The 17,336-nt window shown below is 49.3% G+C and overlaps 1 protein-coding gene across 1 annotated transcript in view; it reads left to right on the forward strand.

The window, feature by feature from the left end:
* Window positions 1-11,385: 11,385 nt before the first annotated feature.
* Window positions 11,386-17,336, forward strand: part of LOC145415636 (O-glucosyltransferase rumi homolog) — a 627,136-nt gene continuing 621,185 nt past the window's right edge. The window contains exon 1 of the mRNA XM_080284857.1: window positions 11,386-11,518. Coding sequence (XP_080140983.1) covers window positions 11,386-11,518 — 133 coding nt within the window. The remainder of the gene's footprint in view (window positions 11,519-17,336) is intronic.

Consider the following 17,336-nt stretch of genomic DNA (forward strand, 5'->3'; position numbering starts at 1 on the left):
TCCGCCCGGAGTAAGAGGCGGCAGGCCCGGCTCCTAGAGTTATTTGGCCCCAGCCCCGAAGGCCACCTACCAGGTCGAGGCCTCCAGACAGGAGGGCCTCCCTGCACCCCACCGACGAGGTCCCAGCACGAGGGCCACCTATCAGGTCGAGGCCTGCAGACGAGAGGGCCTCCCTGCACCCCCCTGTCGAAGCAGGCCTGGGCAACGACACCCCTGTGGGTGGTCCACTGCCTCCTGCCGGAGGGCTCCCCAGTAGGGCCCCCTCCCACGCCCAGCCATCACCTCTGTTAGCCCAGGAACTAGAGGCCTAGTGGCGACTTCAAAGCATCTCATACATCGCGCATAAGTGCAGACCCCAGAGACAGGTTGAAAGTGACAGTGAAACAGTGAGGGAAATAGTATAAAGTGACACACTATATAAGTGAACACCAAGGCAGAAAGTAAGGGTCAGTGAACATGCACAATAAGATCACTGGATGTAAAAAAACTTTGTGTCGATACTAGTGGTGCATAGAAACAGAAAACCAGTGAATTAGTGTCGCCGCAGCTACGTGACAATCCCTGGTGCCGTGACTCGCGCTATAACAAGTGTATAGAAATATTAGCCAACCTGACCCTTTATTCCACCCATACATAATACATCCAGTCCAGAACATTAAATGACAATTATGCACTGATTATTATACCGATGTCTTGTTCTTTAACTATCAACATCTGTGTACAGTATATATGAATTCTGCCCTTGACATACTTGTGTATTTATGTACATTTTGTGTTGGAAAACCAACTCTGTTTTCCTGTCTATTCTATATCCAGTGTCTCTCTGTTCTTATATTGTAAGGTGTGTTGAACTAATACAATAGATGTGCTAAGGTATACTGCCGAGTTTTTATGCCCTGTTCCTTTGTGGGTGCTAAAATGCCCGCCGTGCCCGCTGCCGGACCTCCCACCCCACTCCGGGCCGCCACCACACCACAACCCCAGGAGGACACAACGGTGGGGTTAGTGATCCCGATCAAGAGGGTCACCAGGACATCACGATCCTGGGCCCTTGTTCCCCGCAATTGCCCCAACCCCAGGTGATCAGGGAAAGGCAACTACATTGCGGGCGGAGCAATGGTCGTCAGAATAGGGGTGGGACTGAACAAGATTCAGTCCCAGGTAACACCGTATTGACAGCTTTGTTACACCCTCTAGGGCAGGAGGCCCAAGGCTACGGCCTAACAAAGTGTACAAAGGGTAAGGCGACCCAAGGCTCCGGCCTTAGTACACCAGAAAGAGAGAGTTGCCCCAGTGCATCCCTTTCTTGCTGTTCTCCCCTTCAAGAGCAACACCGCGCCAATGGTCTTTATACGTGGCGGGGAAGGAGCGGCCTTGTACGCCCTTCAGTTGTTTCTGATTGGACGGATCAGCTTCCGGCTACGGCCAGAGTATGGACCAGGGTAAAGAGCCCCTGCTACCATACGTGTAGCTCTTCCCTATTACGGGAGCAACACCACGCCGACGGTCTTTATATGTGGTGGGGAAGGAGCGGCCTTGTACGCCCTTCAGTTGCTCTCAGTAAAATGGGTAGGCACTCGACTCCGGCCGGGGCACGTACCAGGGTAGAGAAGCCCCTGAAGGTAGTTTCAGTTCGTATTGGAGAGAGTGTGGCCTCTGTGCCCCTCACTCCGGCTTGTCCCCTACTACGGGAGCAACACCGCGCCGACGGTCTTTATACGTGGCGGGGAAGGAGTGGCCTTGTACTCCCTTCAGTTGTTCCTCGTACACCAGGCAAGTTCACGGCTACAGCCAACGTACGTACCAGGGTAAGGCGACCCAAGGCTCCGGCCTCAGGACGTGCTAGAGAGGACACGAGTGACATGAGTCCTTCTCCAGCCTCTTTCCCTTGTGGAAGCCCTTCGTCACCACCCAGGAATATAGCCCCGGAGGAGACACTAGAGTGGTGGCAAGGCCCAATATCGGACTTACCGCCCACGCCCTGGAGTTCCTTGTTCCTGCCCGAGTCCCGAAAGAGAAGCTGCCATAGCCCAGTCCCGACGGCGCCTCTCCCCCTTGGCGCCCGCAGTCCCAGGACACCCAGGCCAGACTCTCCAGCTCCTGACGAAGGCAATCCTGGCTCCCTCACTCCACGGAGCCAAAGACGACAGGCCCGACTACTCCGGCTGTTCGGTCCCAGTCCTGAGGGCCACCTATCAGGTCGAGGCCCCCAGACGAGAGGGCCTCCCTGCACCACACCGACGCGGCCCCAACATGAGGGCCGCCTATCAGGTCGAGGCCCCCAGACGGGAGAGCCTCCCTGCACCCCACCTACGAGTGTGACCCAGAGTGAACGTTACCCAGGAAATATGGGAAAATAGTGACTCTCCCCCCTGTGTCAAGAACAACTCGGGAAAAAGAACAGTGAGCAGTGACTAAGTGAAGAACAGTGTAGTTGATAATAGTCCACAAGAACTCAGTGTTGGCAGGGCAGAGAATGAACTCTATTGTAATTATCCAAGTCCCCCCATATAAGAGAACTTTCTGTGAACAACTAAGGTAAGGGTGCACGGGCCCATCAAAAGCCCGAGCGTGAGTGTCGCCGTGACAAGGTGACTGTGGCAAGTGTCGCTATCCGCACCCTACCTTATTTATAGTAATATTTTCCCTATAGACTCCCAATCTTGTTTATTCCCTTTGTGAACCATTCCATATATATCCTGCCTTAAAGTGACACATAAATGATACCATATATAATTCAGGATCTCCCTGTATGAACATTGTAGTGTGTGCTGAGTGTAACTCTATTTTGTGGTGTTGAAAATTAACTCTGTGTCTCTGTTCCCCTGTATCTCAAATATCACCCTGCGTTGTATTGTTACGGTTAGAATTAAGGTAATAGATGTGTTAAGGTATACTGCCTGGTTTTTATGTCCTGTTCCTTTGTTGGTGCTTTACTTCCGGTCTAGAAAGAGGACCCCGCTTCAGTCGCTAGTGTTTTAACGGCGAGAAGTCGCCTTAAAAACACAAGCATAACACTGGTGGCAAGCGGTGGTTCTGGATCCGAGTAAAAGCACGGAGGAACGATAAAAAGGAAACTTGCACAATGGCAGCCAAACCGCACATCCAATTACCGACATTCAACCCGGACCAATGTGACATAGAAGTATATTTAGATATGGTCAAACCCGTAGACGTAGGGTTCGACTCAGACAGAGAAAAAATTGCAGTCACATTGCCTAACCTGGGAAAAATAATTGCCACTGTTGCACCAAAAATCGTCCCAGAACTGTCATGGGATCAATTCTCACAAATAGTGAGACAAGCTTTCACGCCATCAATAGGCAGAGTTGTCGCCCTCTCTCAACTCGACGCCCTCACCTACGACGGGAACCTGGACGACACATTTGTCCAGGCTCGGCACCTCGTCAGCGCCACTTACCCCAAGGCACCTACAAATGCCCGAGATATACATACATTTAATGCCCTGCTGAGGATTCTCCCTAGCACAGTCAGGGAGCACTTCTCAATCTATGATCCCTCAGTGGACATGGAAAACGACCTGCAACTCGTCAGACGTCTCCTCGCAGCCCGTCCCATACCACAACCACTCCACGCGGTTACAAGATTCCCGACGAACCTCAACCCTCCACCCAAACCTAAGCTGCTGCCTCACCAGCCAACTACAGAGCCAACTCCTACTGTGCCCAGGGCTTACCCGCAGAAAAAACGCCCCAACCCTAAGGAACAAGGCAATCTCATTACTATTAATCCTTGGGAGTTCACGGCCTGCAGTCGCACCTGCCCCCTGCACGACATAAGAGAACAGCTAAAGGCTAGCAGGCACAGAAACTTTCACCAAGGGTGCAAGAAAGTCTCCTCCCTAGACGACAACGCCCCGGAAGACGACGCACCGCCAACACTACCCGGGAATGGACGATGACGACCACGATGACCCCACTCCTCAGCAGATGGATTTTTAGGCCCGCCCCCGCACCTCCTCACAGTGGCGGGGGCCACCTCACATAGCTACAGACCCCCAGTCTACAACAAGATTTGGCTGAATGGGGTCAAGGCACGATTACTGGTAGATACGGGAGCAGCCAGATCGTGCCTCTAATCCCACGTCTACTCCTGCCACACCTCTGCATTTGGCCCCCTTCTCCCCACATCAGCCAACCTCGTCGATGTGGGGGATGGCCCCCTGCCTATCCATGGGAAACAGAGGCCCTGCAAACCAACACCCACCAACGAGTATCCACTAACCACCCATTCATCATATTCGACTCGACATGCGATCAATATGATGGATATCTTGGGCTGGACCTTCTCCAAAAACTCCACGCCACCATTGACTGCCATCAGCGCCGCCTCCACTTCAGTCCAGCCTGCCCCAACCAAGCATCAATCAACGAGAAAAAAAATCTCATCGAAGAAAAAGCAAGAACACCACCCTCCCCTCACCATGCAAAATCACACAACCCCCAAACACTCACCAGCCCCAACTCACCTGTACATCTGACCCCAACCCAACCTCACGCAACGCCTCACTTCATCCCCCTCCATCACCAACCCCCACTACACATCATCTGGACCCCTCCCCATCTTTTCCTGCCACTATCGCCTCCTCAGTCACCATTTCACCCCACCATGAAGCTTGGGTAAAACTGAACAGACCTTCAGGTACCTCCGTCCTCTTCTCACCATCCATCCCCACCGGACCACTCTCCTCCTGTTTAGTATCCCCCACCTTCCTTCCCCCACATGCCCATGATATAGTATCGCCAACCTCGCCACAACCCCACTAACCCTACCACGAGGACTCATCATCGGCGACACGGAAGAAGCAGAACCATGCCAAGCACCACCCCCGACCATCCCACTCTCCCCGACCTACCATCACACCCATCCCCTTCCCAAACCAACAGCCTCCGACAACTCCTCCTGGACTTTCAGGACCTGTTCTCCTCCGGCCCAAGCGACCTTGGCCACACTACCTATCTCAGCCATGAGATACACACGACCAGACCTCCAATTCGCCAACCATCACGACGAAAAAATCCAACACAACGGGCAGAAGAAAACCGGCATGTCTAGGACATGCTTGATGCTGGCGTTATCTCCAACTCCACTAGCCCATGGTCCTCACCTGTTGTACTCGTGCGGAAGAAAGATGGGACTATGCGCTTTTGCGTAGACTACCACAGAGTCAACGACGTCACTATCAAAGACGCTACGCCCCTACCCAGAATCGACGACTTGCTTGACTCCCTACATGGGTCAATCTGGTTCTCGACCCTAGACCTGCAATCGGGTTATTGGCAAGTCCCTGTACACCCTGACAACAAACACAAAACCGCCTTCTCAAGATCAAACGGGAAGCTTTATGAATTCAATGTTCTTCCCTTCAGACTCTGCAACGCCCCTGCCACATTCTTCCGCCTGATGGAGTCAGTTCTCAGCGGACTAACCTGGGAGACTTGTTTGGCGTACCTGGACGACGTCATCATTTTCAGTCATACCTGGGCCGACCACCTCCACCGCCTCAAACAAGTGTTCCACCGTATACGCCAGGCAAGACTAAAACTGAAACCAACAAAGTGCGTTTTGGCCGAGAGATCAGTCTCTTTCCTTGGACATCTAATTAACGCTGAAGGCATCTCCCCGGACCCAGAAAAACTACATGCAATCGCCGACATTCCCCTTCCTCGTGACGTGCACGAAACTAGAGCCTTCCTAGGCCTAACATCATACTATAGGCGGTTTGTCAAAGGATTTGCAGATATCACCAAACCCCTACACGACCTAACAAAAAAAGGCGAGCCGAAACCCCTACACGACCTAACAAAAAAAGGCGAGCCGAAACCCCTACACAACCTAACAAAAAAAAGGCGAGCCGTTCGTATGGACCGAACCAAGAAAAACTGCATTCACCACCCTCAAGTCCAAGTTAACCTCTGCCCCAGTAGTCGCTTTCCCAGATTACAACCTCCCATTCTGCCTGTATACCGACGTATCACTCATCGCCATAGGGGCTGTCTTTGCACAAGTACAAGATGGCCGTGAACATATCATCGCCTGTGCTAGCCACACCCTAAATCCTGCAGAAAGAAACTACGCGGCCACCAAACGCAAGTGCCTGGGAATCATCTGGTCCCTCGATTACTTCTGCTCCTACATCTCAGGCACCCATGTGATAGTCATTATGGACCACCAATCCCTGCAATGGTTACGTCAGTCAAACACCACCAACGCACAACTCATACGATGGCGAGAAACACTCGAGGAGTATGATTTCTAGATCTCATACCGACCAGGCAAACTCCACACAAACGCCGACGCCCTGTCCCGTCTACCAATCAATGCAATCTCGACAGAGCCAGACCTAGTCCAAATGTGGCACAACAAACAATGCCCTACCTGGATCCCACCGAACACATTCGCTAAACTCCACCCACATGGCGAACACCTGTTCGATCCAGACGGACACATCGTACTAAGCCCCACCACTGCCCACGACACCATGCTCCACCTCCACGCCCATAACGGCATCCACCTGGGAACTAAAAAACTCCTACAAGTCTTTACCGACATGTACTGGACACCTAACCCATCCACCATCGCCAAGAACATTATACAATCCTGCCGAGCCTGTGCTTTAGGAAAGGACATCACCCATACACCTGGCCCTTCAGGAAAATTAACAGTGCAGAAACCGTGGCAATTACTTTCCTTAGACGTCGTCGGCCCCCTCACACCCAAAGCAGGGTACAAATACATAATCACATTCGTGGATGTGTATTCAAAGTTTATCATCGCATGCCCCGCCAAAGATCACAGTGCAGTATCACTTGCCGATGCCCTCACCCGCCATGTCTTCCCATATTTTGGTATTCCCCAAGCACTGCACTCAGATAATGCCCCAGAATTTACTGGAAAGGTCTGGGAAGAACTGGCGAACATATTTGGATACCACGTCTCCCACTCATCCCCCTACTGGCCCCAAGGTAACAGCATCTGCAAGAGGAGCCATCGCTCCCTCATGAACCAGGTCCGCACACGCGGTGGCTGAATGGGGGAGGCGGTGGCTGAATCGGTAGAGAGGTGGCTTGCAGTCCTAATGGACCCAGGATCGAATCCCGGCTGGGGCAGGGAACAGTTTAAGGATTTGAATTTCCTAAAAAGCAGACTTTCCTGATCTACCAGATGACCCGCCGACATGTTGTAAAAGTACCCCCGCTAATACCAGTACACCAGTCCTGCATGGGACAGCCCTAGCATGTATTCAATATGGACGGTGGGTGTTAGCGCCGAAGTGGTGACATGTGGAGGTGTAGGAGGACTACTGGGCCTTGGGATAGGCCACTGCCCCCAAGAAATAGGCCCTGAGCCTTTGCCCAGAGTCGGACACGTAAAAAAAAAAAAAAAAAAAAAAAAAAAAACAGGGAATGAAGACTGGCCTGCCCACGTCAAGATTATCCAATGGGGCTTAAACACATGCCCACAAGATGGGATAACTCCACATGAAAGAGTTTTTGGGGAATCGCCACTACTCCTGCCACTCCGCCACCACCTACAGCCATCCACCCCACCCTCCACTACCGACCATCTCCACCACCTCAAACGCCGCCTCCACCACCTACACTCTCAACAAGACCTGGTGCCCGACACGACCCACTCCATCCCATACAAACCTGGTCAGTCTGTAGTCGTTGCACACCTGCCTGCCCCCTCCAAAACCTCCCCCTGATTTAATGGACCCTTCAAAATTGTTTGAGTACCCAACCCACACCAAATCATTATAGATCAACAGGGACAACACCGCACATACAGAAATCGCCACGTGCGACCCTTCCACCCACCCACCACTGACCACCCATGCGCCCGGCCAACCTGCACCCCTTCCCGCACACCTGTCCATCCCGACCTTTCTCAGAATTACCCCCCAGACTCCTACTCCTTCTCACCCCCTCCCTCCACCTCATCAACAACCAGCCCACCCCCCAACACCCCACCACTGCCGGCCAAGACTGCCACCCCTTCACAACTCACCTCCCTAACACCTGTCCACCCACCACCTCCCGACCCACACCGCCCCTACCGCCCACATCACCACCACCGCCCAAAGCCACCACCTCCGCAGACCTCACCACTCACCACCCCACCACCTCCATACCCACCACCCTCCTCCCCCGACCATTCTCATTATACGCGCCACACCGCACCCCCACCCGCCTCCCTCCCTAACAGCTGCACGCCCTCACCACCACCACGTGCACAACCACCATCGCCACCCACACCCACCATCACTACCACCACCACCAGATCAGGACGCCTCTCATGCCCACCCTTGAGGTACACCCCAACACCTCCGCCCATCACACGCTCATCCCAACACCCACCACCACCACATACCCCCCCCGCCCCAAACACCTCCCTCATAACCCTCCCCCTCCACCAAGCACGATGGAATCTTCCCAAGTCCCAATTCCCCAAAGGACAACGCTCCTCCCACCGAACCATCCCCCATAAAACCACCAATCTCCCGTCACTTTCCAGCATTCAGCTTTCATCTCTCCACCAGGCACCATTCCCTGAGATGAAGGTGACAAGAGTACACTGGCTACCCCACGACCGTCCACATACCAGATTCCGGGACACCCACCACCTGCTCCGACTCCTACGCTGGACTGACCATCTGTCCTCCCTCCGGCTCACTCTCAACCCCCATCAGGAGCCCAACACCTTCACCACCCACTGGGTCAGCCTCACCCAACACCTCACCCTGGCCCACCAGACATCCACCTCCACCATCTACCACCTCCAGTCATGGAGTCGTGACTTCTACAATGCGGAGGGTGGTAAAATGCCCGCCATGCCCGCTGCCGGACCTCCCACCTCACCACCCCCCACCCCACCACCGGGCTGCCACCGCACCACCACCCCAGGAGGACACAACGGTGGGGTTAGTGATCCCGATCAAGAGGGTCACCAGGACATCACGATCCTGGGCCCTTGTTCCCCGAAATTGCCCCAACCCCAGGTGACCAGGGAAAGGCAGCTACATTGCCGGCGGAGCAATGGTCGTCAGAATAGGGGTGAGACTGAACAAGATTCAGTCCCAGGTAACACCGTATTGACGGCTTTGTTACACCCTCTAGGGCAGGAGGCCCAAGGCTACGGCCTAACAAAGTGTACAAAGGGTAAGGCGACCCAAGGCTCCGGCCTTAGTACACCAGAAAGAGAGAGTTGCCCCAGTGCATCCCTGTCTTGCTGTTCTCCCCTTCAGGAGCAACACCGCACCGACGGTCTTTATGCGTGGCGGGGAAGGAGCGGCCTTGTACGCCCTTCAGTTGTTTCTGATCGGACAGATCAGCTTCCGGCTATGGCCAGAGTACGGACCAGGGTAAAGAGTCCCTGCTACCGTACATGTAGCTCTTCCCTATTACGGGAGCAACACCGCGCCGACGGTCTTTATACGTGGCGGGGAAGGAGCGGCCTTGTACGCCCTTCAGTTGCTCTCAGTAAAACGGGTAGGCACTCGGCTCCGGCCGGGGCACGTACCAGGGTAGAGAAGCCCCTGAAGGTAGTTTCAGTTCGTACTGGAGAGAGTGTGGCCTCTGTGCCCCTCACTCTGGCTTGTCCCCTACTACGGGAGCAACACCGCGCCGACGGTCTTTATACGTGGCGGGGAAGGAGCGGCCTTGTACGCCGGGCAAGTTCACGGCTACAGCCAACGAACATACCACGGTAAGGCGACCCAAGGCTCCGGCCTCAGGATGTCCTAGAGAGGACACGAGTGATGTGAGTCCTTCTCCAGCCTCTTCCCTTGTGGAAGCCCTTCGTCACCACCCGGGAATATAGCCCCGGAGGAGACACTAGAGTGGTGGCAAGGCCCGATATCGGACTTACCGCCCACGCCCGGGAGTTCTTTGTTCTTGCCCGAGTCCCGAAAGAGAAGCTGCCGCAGCCCAGTCCTGACGGCGCCTCTCCCCCTTGGTGCCCGCAGTTCCAGGACACCCAGGCCAGTCTCTCCAGCTCCTGACGAAGGCGATCCTGGCTCCCTCACTCCACGGAGCCAAAGACGACAGGCCCGACTACTCCGGCTGTTTGGTCCCAGTCCCGAGGGCCACCTATCAGGTCGAGGACCCCAGACGAGAGGGCCTCCCTGCGCCACACCGACGCGGCCCCAACACGAGGGCCGCCTATCAGGTCGAGGCCCCCAGACGGGAGAGCCTCCCTGCACCCCACCTACGAGTGTGACCCAGAGTGAACGTTACCCAGGAAATATGGGAAAATAGTGACTCTCCCCCCTGTGTCAAGAACAAGTCGGGAAAAAGAACAGTGAACAGTGACTAAGTGAAGAACAGTGTAGTTGATAATAGTCCACAAGAACTCAGTGTTGGCAGGGCAGAGAATGAACTCTATTGTAATTATCCAAGTCCCCCCCATATAAGAGAACTTTCTGTGAACAGCTAAGGTAACGGTGCGCGGGCCCGTCAAAATCCCGAGTGTGAGTGTCGCCGTGACAAGGTGACTGTGGCAAGTGTCGCTATCCGCACCCTACCTTATTTATAGTAATATTTTCCCTATAGACTCCCAATCTTGTTTATTCCCTTTGTGAACCATTCTATGTATATCCTGCCTTAAAGTGACACATAAACAATACCATATATAATTCAGGATCTCCCTGTATGAACATTGTAGTGTGTGCAGAGTGTAACTCTATTTTGTGGTGCTGAATAGTAAATCTGTGTCTCTGTTCCCCTGTATCTCAAATATCACTCTGCGTTGTATTGTTATGGTTAGAATTAAAATGTAATAGATGTGTTAAGGTATACTGCCTGGTTTTTATGTCCTGTTCCTTTGTTGGTGCTTTACTTCCGGTCTAGAAAGAGGTCCCCGCTTCAGTTGCTAGTGTTTTTACGACGAGAAGTCACCTTAAAAAAACCAGCATAACAGGTGCTTTACTTCCTGTCCGGAAAGAAGACCCTGCTCAGTCGCGGGCGTTTTTAGGACGAGAGGTCGAAATAAAAACACCCCACATAACAATAATATTTTCCCATTAAGAGTGCTGATTTGGTGCCGATGCGGTAAATAACTGCCGATTCAGTATTTCGTCGCACCGTCAGTTATAGTGACTCATGAATAATTATATTCGGGAGTATTTTTTCTTTGATTCTTTTCGTTTTGAGAGAGACGGAGTATAGGTTTTTATTTCAATTTTTTTTTCTTCTTGAGAGAACACGTTAAAAACGCCAGTGGGCCTTGTGCAAATAGGCTAAATCGTTTAGCCCAAATGATGTGAGTGACAGCTGACACATGTAAACAAACAATAGTGCCCGCGAACTTTGCGAAGAAAGCAAATAATTTTCTCAAACTTTTGTGTCTCACAAATAATCTAGAATGAAGTTGAATCTGCCAGTAGTTCTTATATACCTTCAAATTAATTTCAATTATGGGATTTTTGAAGGAACATGCGGTGTTGACAACTTTAGTTACGAGGAACCTGGCGAAAGGACCAACAAATATTCAAAAGGTAGGTTGTGGTATGTGTGAGAGCCGGGTAAATTTTTACTTTTGTACAACAACTAAATTTAGGGACTGATAAACATACGGCATAGGTTAAGCAGCAGGTATTCAATATGATTTGTTTTCTCCATCCACAAGTTGTTTTGGTAATTCTTTACCAAAGGGGCTCGGCAATTCCACCCATATTATAACAGACTTACTATTTCGAGGTGGTAAATATTTCCTTTATTGCCGTTTCCTATTTTTGGTGTTTTTAGTAAATTTTTAGAAGTAACCAACTTTTTTTATTTTTTTTTTTCCAATGCAAAATAGTGTTTTAATTAATTTTGACCTTCAGTTTGTGGGAAAAATTCCTCTTTTGGAAAATTTTGAGTAAGATTTCCAAAAGTGGGTTTATCCCCCCAAATTAAGATCAAAATTAATTAAAAACACACTATTTTGCATTATACTAACCTAACCTAAACCAACCTAACCTAGCCTAAACTAGGGCCTAACCTAACCTAACCTGACCTGACCTACCTTTAAGGTCAGAAACAGTGAATTTGCACTGGATCTTTCCTTATTTTTCCGACTTCCACAGCCCGCAGTACCACTGATGTCTGTCTCCCTGATATTTGCAGGGCAAATTACACTCTTTGCATTGTACTTCACTTGGCAAAACCTTGTGTTTTCGTAGTAGTTCAGTAGATGCTTCGTTATTACTGTGGTAGTCCTTGATAATCTGTGCTACACCCGATAAAAGGTTGGAACTTGAGAACATGTTCCTTACCACCAGAAGCCATGACTATGACTTTCAAGTCTTGAGCATCCCTGCATCGTCAATAAATACTTTAAGGTGATTGGCTAGTTTGACTTCTGACTGTTATGACTGCTGTGATTGGCTGGTTTCAAAATTCCCTGTTGCTTGGGAACACCTGATTGGCTACTTTTAAAACTCACATAGATACGAAAGTACACTCGAGTCTAGCCGACATAGACCGAGTGTACATGCCTGCACCAGCCAATATGGCGTGACATTCATCCTCTACTAAGTGATAGCCAAACCTAAGCCACTACCTGACTGCCGTAAACTGGGGTGACTGGACGATTTTGAGTTTTTTTTTTCAACCTTCTGCAAAATATTTGGGACAAAATACAGATGTTAAGCATTACATATGTGCCTGAGACAGTAACCTCTCAGTACCTATCAGCACGAAAACCTCAGTATCTCCATTATTTTGGAAAAAAATAATTTATAGGTGTCCGAAGTCACCCAAAAGTAGGGTGACTTTGGACAGCCCTGGGGTGACTTTGGACATCCCTTTAAAATACAATGAAACAGGCTTCCAGTAGCTCAGTTGCATTTCCAGACAAGTCTGGGGGGACTTTGGACACCTTAGGAGTTTTTAAAAAAGTGCTGCAAAAAATACAAAAAAATACAGAGCAACCGATTTGAGTATTTTGATATACCGGTATCTGTTGGTGTTTTCAAAGAAAAGATTCACTGACAATATTAATAAGAAATTTACAAGCTGATGGCCTCCTTTTAAGTATTGTATTAAAGAAGAAACATCAAACTATACATCAGAATTTAGTTTTTATGGTAATCTTCACTCAACAGTGCAGGGGAATTTTGTAAAATGACTGAAAAAAATAGACATTTTCTTAACTTACATAGGATGTCACTTTCAAGACTACAGTAATCCCTCTACTATCCGATGTAATAGAGCCAAAGGCATGTCCGGGAAGTGGGGCCCTGGCTCCTGGAGTGGTACTTAAGGACCCTAACCCAGCCTAACTTTGAAAGCCACCTAAATAACTTCCTACCAGACATGCATAGCACCTGTTTAAACCTATTTAACACCCTATTTGCACCAATAATGGACATAAAGCATGAAATAAATGAAGAGGAACCAAAGAATGAGGAATTAGAAGTGACAGTACTTCAGCCAGGGTACTTACAGCACGTTTGTGCCCGCCTTTTCTAAGGTTTTGGCAGTGGTGAAAATGCTCTTGAAGCACGTACAGTAATCCAGTGTCGTGCTGCACTTAATTCATTGCAGTGTGAGTTATAATTGTTTAACACTGCACATTTTTCTTAACTGCACCATGCCAGTTTCAACCACCTGTTTGCACTCCACAGTTAATCCTCTGCACTCTAAATTCTAATTTCTTAACACTGTAAATTCCCGTGTGGTCTAGTGGTGAGGTATTGCAGTTTATTCACTGTTTATTCACAAAAAATGAGCACGTGTGGCTTCCATTGCGATAAGCATCTACTTGCGATCTAAGTTAGGCAGTAACTGTTGGAGTGTTGGTGACAGGGAAACAGTTCCCAGATCGCATTGGCCACATTACCAAACTCCTCAGATTTCATTACCAAATTCGTGAAGCTAGCATTTATTCTTCACTAATTATACATTATACAAGTGGAAATACATGTAATTACTGTTCGTATAATTAACAGCATGTTGATTATTTTCACACAATGTAGGTTAGCAGATTAATCAGAGAGAGCAAACAATCCGCCATCTCCATCTTGTGTATCCTCATACATGTGAAAAATCCATTTGGTAATGCATTATTTTGATTCATTACCAAACGAATTTCTCATTATCAAATTGGGCCACATTTGGTAATGAAAAATACCAAATGGCAACCCAGACAGGGGAGGGGGGAGGAGGGAGGAAGGAAGGGATGAAAGGTCCGTGGTGTAACAGCAGTTCGGCGCTGCGTGGCAATTTCAAATTATGGGTGGGAAAAAATTCGGATTTTGGGGGGATTTTTTTTTTTTTTTGGCCGTTTTTGGGTTCCGAAGGTCCAGGCCCACAATGTCCAGTAAGTGGGGTGACCGGAAAGTGGGCGTCCGGAAAGTACAGGGATTACTGTATTGGGATTACAAGCCTGTCTGCTAGTTTAAGGCACCACTGTGAGCTTGATTATAAAGAGAACACATCATAATGTACCAGGAACTTTAGTTTGAAGAAAAAAGATGGACAATAGTGGTTTGGCAAAAAAAAAAAAAAATTTGAGACAGAATATTTAAAGATTATATCAAAAGTTAAATAATATCTCTTCTCCGCTTAAACTAATTAAACTAAACTAAATAGATCGTCGGTCCAGGGCGAGATGGGGCACAGGCCTGTGTTAGAGGGTACAGGGCATTGCGGTTCCCAGGCTGCTGCTTCCGCCCAATAGAGAGGGGCCCGAACCTGGGAGTAGCGCCCCAGGAGGCTGCCCTATCAGTGGGTGTATAATGGTGGGATAGTTGCAGTGCCAAGGCGCGTTTGGAGGGTGTCCCTGCAGCTGTCCTGGCAGGGTGCCCTGAGGCCACTACCACAGCCGCTGGTAAGCTGGTGGGCTAAGGGTCCCAGATCCATTGCCTGGACCTGGGACTGTGCAGTGAGTTGGGCCTGTGGTATGTCTATCCCTCTTTATTAATACGGAATATGACAAAACACAACAAAATAAGTTTCAAAGCAAGCCTGAGGACAGTAAATCACCCAGGGGGATGAAGGTGGGTTCATGGAATGTGGGAAGTTTGAGGGGAAGAGCGGGAGAAGTCATTAAGGCATTCAGTAGGAGGTGGGTGGATGTGGCGTGTTTGCAGGAAGTCTGTTACAAGGGTGGATCAGCCAGAAAGATTGTTGGGAAGGACTGTTGCTATAAGTTATTGTGGCAAGGGGGTACAGACGGATATGGAGGTGTTGGTGTGATGGTTGCGGAGAAATGGGTGGAATATGTTATGAATGTTATGAGAGTAAGCGATAGGATATTAGTAGTGAAAATTCTGTTCGATAGAAGGATAGCTGTGATTATGTCGGCATATGCTCCACAGGCAGGATTGGATGAAGCAGAGAAAGATAGATTTTGGGATGATTTAATACATGTAGTGGGTGGTATGCGGGATGATGAGATAGTGGTTTTGGGAGGGGAATTAAATGGTCATGTAGGTGAAGCACCACAAGGTTATGAAGGAGTGCATGGGGGATGTGCATATGGTCTAAGGAATGCAGAAGGGGAAAGGATACTCGAGTTTGGGGAGGCAACGGACATGATTGTGTGCAACACATATTTTAGGAAAAGAGACAGTAGGTTAATTTCGTATGAGTCTGGCGGAAATAGCGGTCAGATACATTATTTCCTGGTTAGGAGGGCTGATAGGAGGTTAATGAGGGATATTAAAGTTATAGGAAGTGAGGAGTGTGTGCAGCAGCACAAACTACTGATTTGTGATATGATACTTAAAGAATGAGTGATGAAAAAGAGGACTTATGTGCCTAGGAGGAAAATATGGAAGCTGAAAAACCAGGTAGTAAGGGATGCCTTCTATAGCGAGTTGAGGAGAGTGGTGGCTGAACAGGGAGCTGTGGACAGAGGTGTTAATGAACAGTACAGAGCCCTCAAGAACAGTCTCTTAAGAGTTACTGATGTAACATGCGGTTGGACAAGAGGACCACCAAGACATAAAGTAACCTGGTGGTGGGATGAGGGTGTAGAAGCTGCAGTTAAGGAGAAAAGAAGTCTTTTCCGGGAATGGGAGGAGGGTGGTAGCAAAGAGGAATATTTGGCTGCCAAGCGTAGGGCTAGAAGAGAGGTATACAGGGCAAAGTCTGAGTCACAGAGACTATTACTTGATAACCTAAATCATTGGGAAAGGAAAAATATGATATTTAGGGTGGCAGGTCAGGAGAAGAGGGATAATTGGGATATTATAGGTGAGCAGTGTGTGAAGAATGATGAAGGAAGGGTAGTGGTGAACAGTGAGGATATTAAAGATGCATGGAGAGAGCATTATAACCAGTTGTTGAATGAGGAGTTTGACTGGGACAGAGAAGGTTTGGAGCCAGCAGATCCAGTGTCTGGCCCTTGGCCTTTGATTGATGCTGCTACTGTGAATTAGGCAATAGGCAGGATGAGGGTGGGGAAGGCAGCAGGTGTGTCTGGGTTGACTGCCGAAATGTTGAAGGCCTCAGGCAATATAGGGGTGAAGTTAGTCACTGACCTGATAAATAGGATTATTTATGAATGTGTTGTCCCAGATGATTGGCTGAAGAGTGTAATTGTAAATGTGTACAAAGGGACGGGTGATGCCCTGGAAAGAGGAAATTATAGAGGTATGAAGCTTTTAGATCAGATAATGAAGTTAATAGAGAGAGTTTTAGAAAGTATGATTAGAGAAAGAGTGAATATTGATGAGATGCAGTTTGGGTTTATGCCAGGTAGGGGGACCACTGATGCCATAGTCATTGTTCGACAGCTTCAGGAATAATATATTGGTAGGAGAAGGGATCTTTATTTTGTTTTTGTTGATTTGGAAAAGGCCTTTGACAGAGTCCCTAGAGAAGTGGTGAAGTGGGCATTGAGAAAGCTTGGTTTGGAGGAGTGGCTGGTTAGGGTGGTTATGGCTATGTATGTGGGTGCTCACACCCAGGTAAGAGTGAATGGAGATTTGAGTGATGGGTTTTCCGTGAATGTTGGTGTGCATCAGGGGTCAGTTTTGAGTCCCAAGTTGTTTATAATGGTACTTGAAGCCCTTTCACGTGACTTTAGAAACGGACTCCCGTGGGAGTTGTTGTATGCTGTGGTGTTGATTGCAGAGAACGAGAGGGACGCGGAGGAAAGGTTTAGGAAGTGGAGAGATGGTATGGGGCACTAGGGCTTAACCTGCGCTGTCCCAGCTACGTGAATTAACGTGGCAACATTGGAAGGTCCCTAATTTGCACAATTTTCAATTTTCACGAGTGATTTCGCGATTGATTTTTGGCACGTATACACGGGACACCTTCCTCTATTCCTCTACAAGATGCCAAGCAGGAACAATGCCTTACCCCGCATAACCTCAC

The sequence above is a fragment of the Coenobita brevimanus genome, chromosome 103 (genome assembly GCF_032717465.1).
Source record: "Coenobita brevimanus isolate Jiangsu-jjx chromosome 103, ASM3271746v2, whole genome shotgun sequence".
In the NCBI taxonomy this organism is placed as follows: Eukaryota; Metazoa; Arthropoda; class Malacostraca; order Decapoda; family Coenobitidae; genus Coenobita; species Coenobita brevimanus.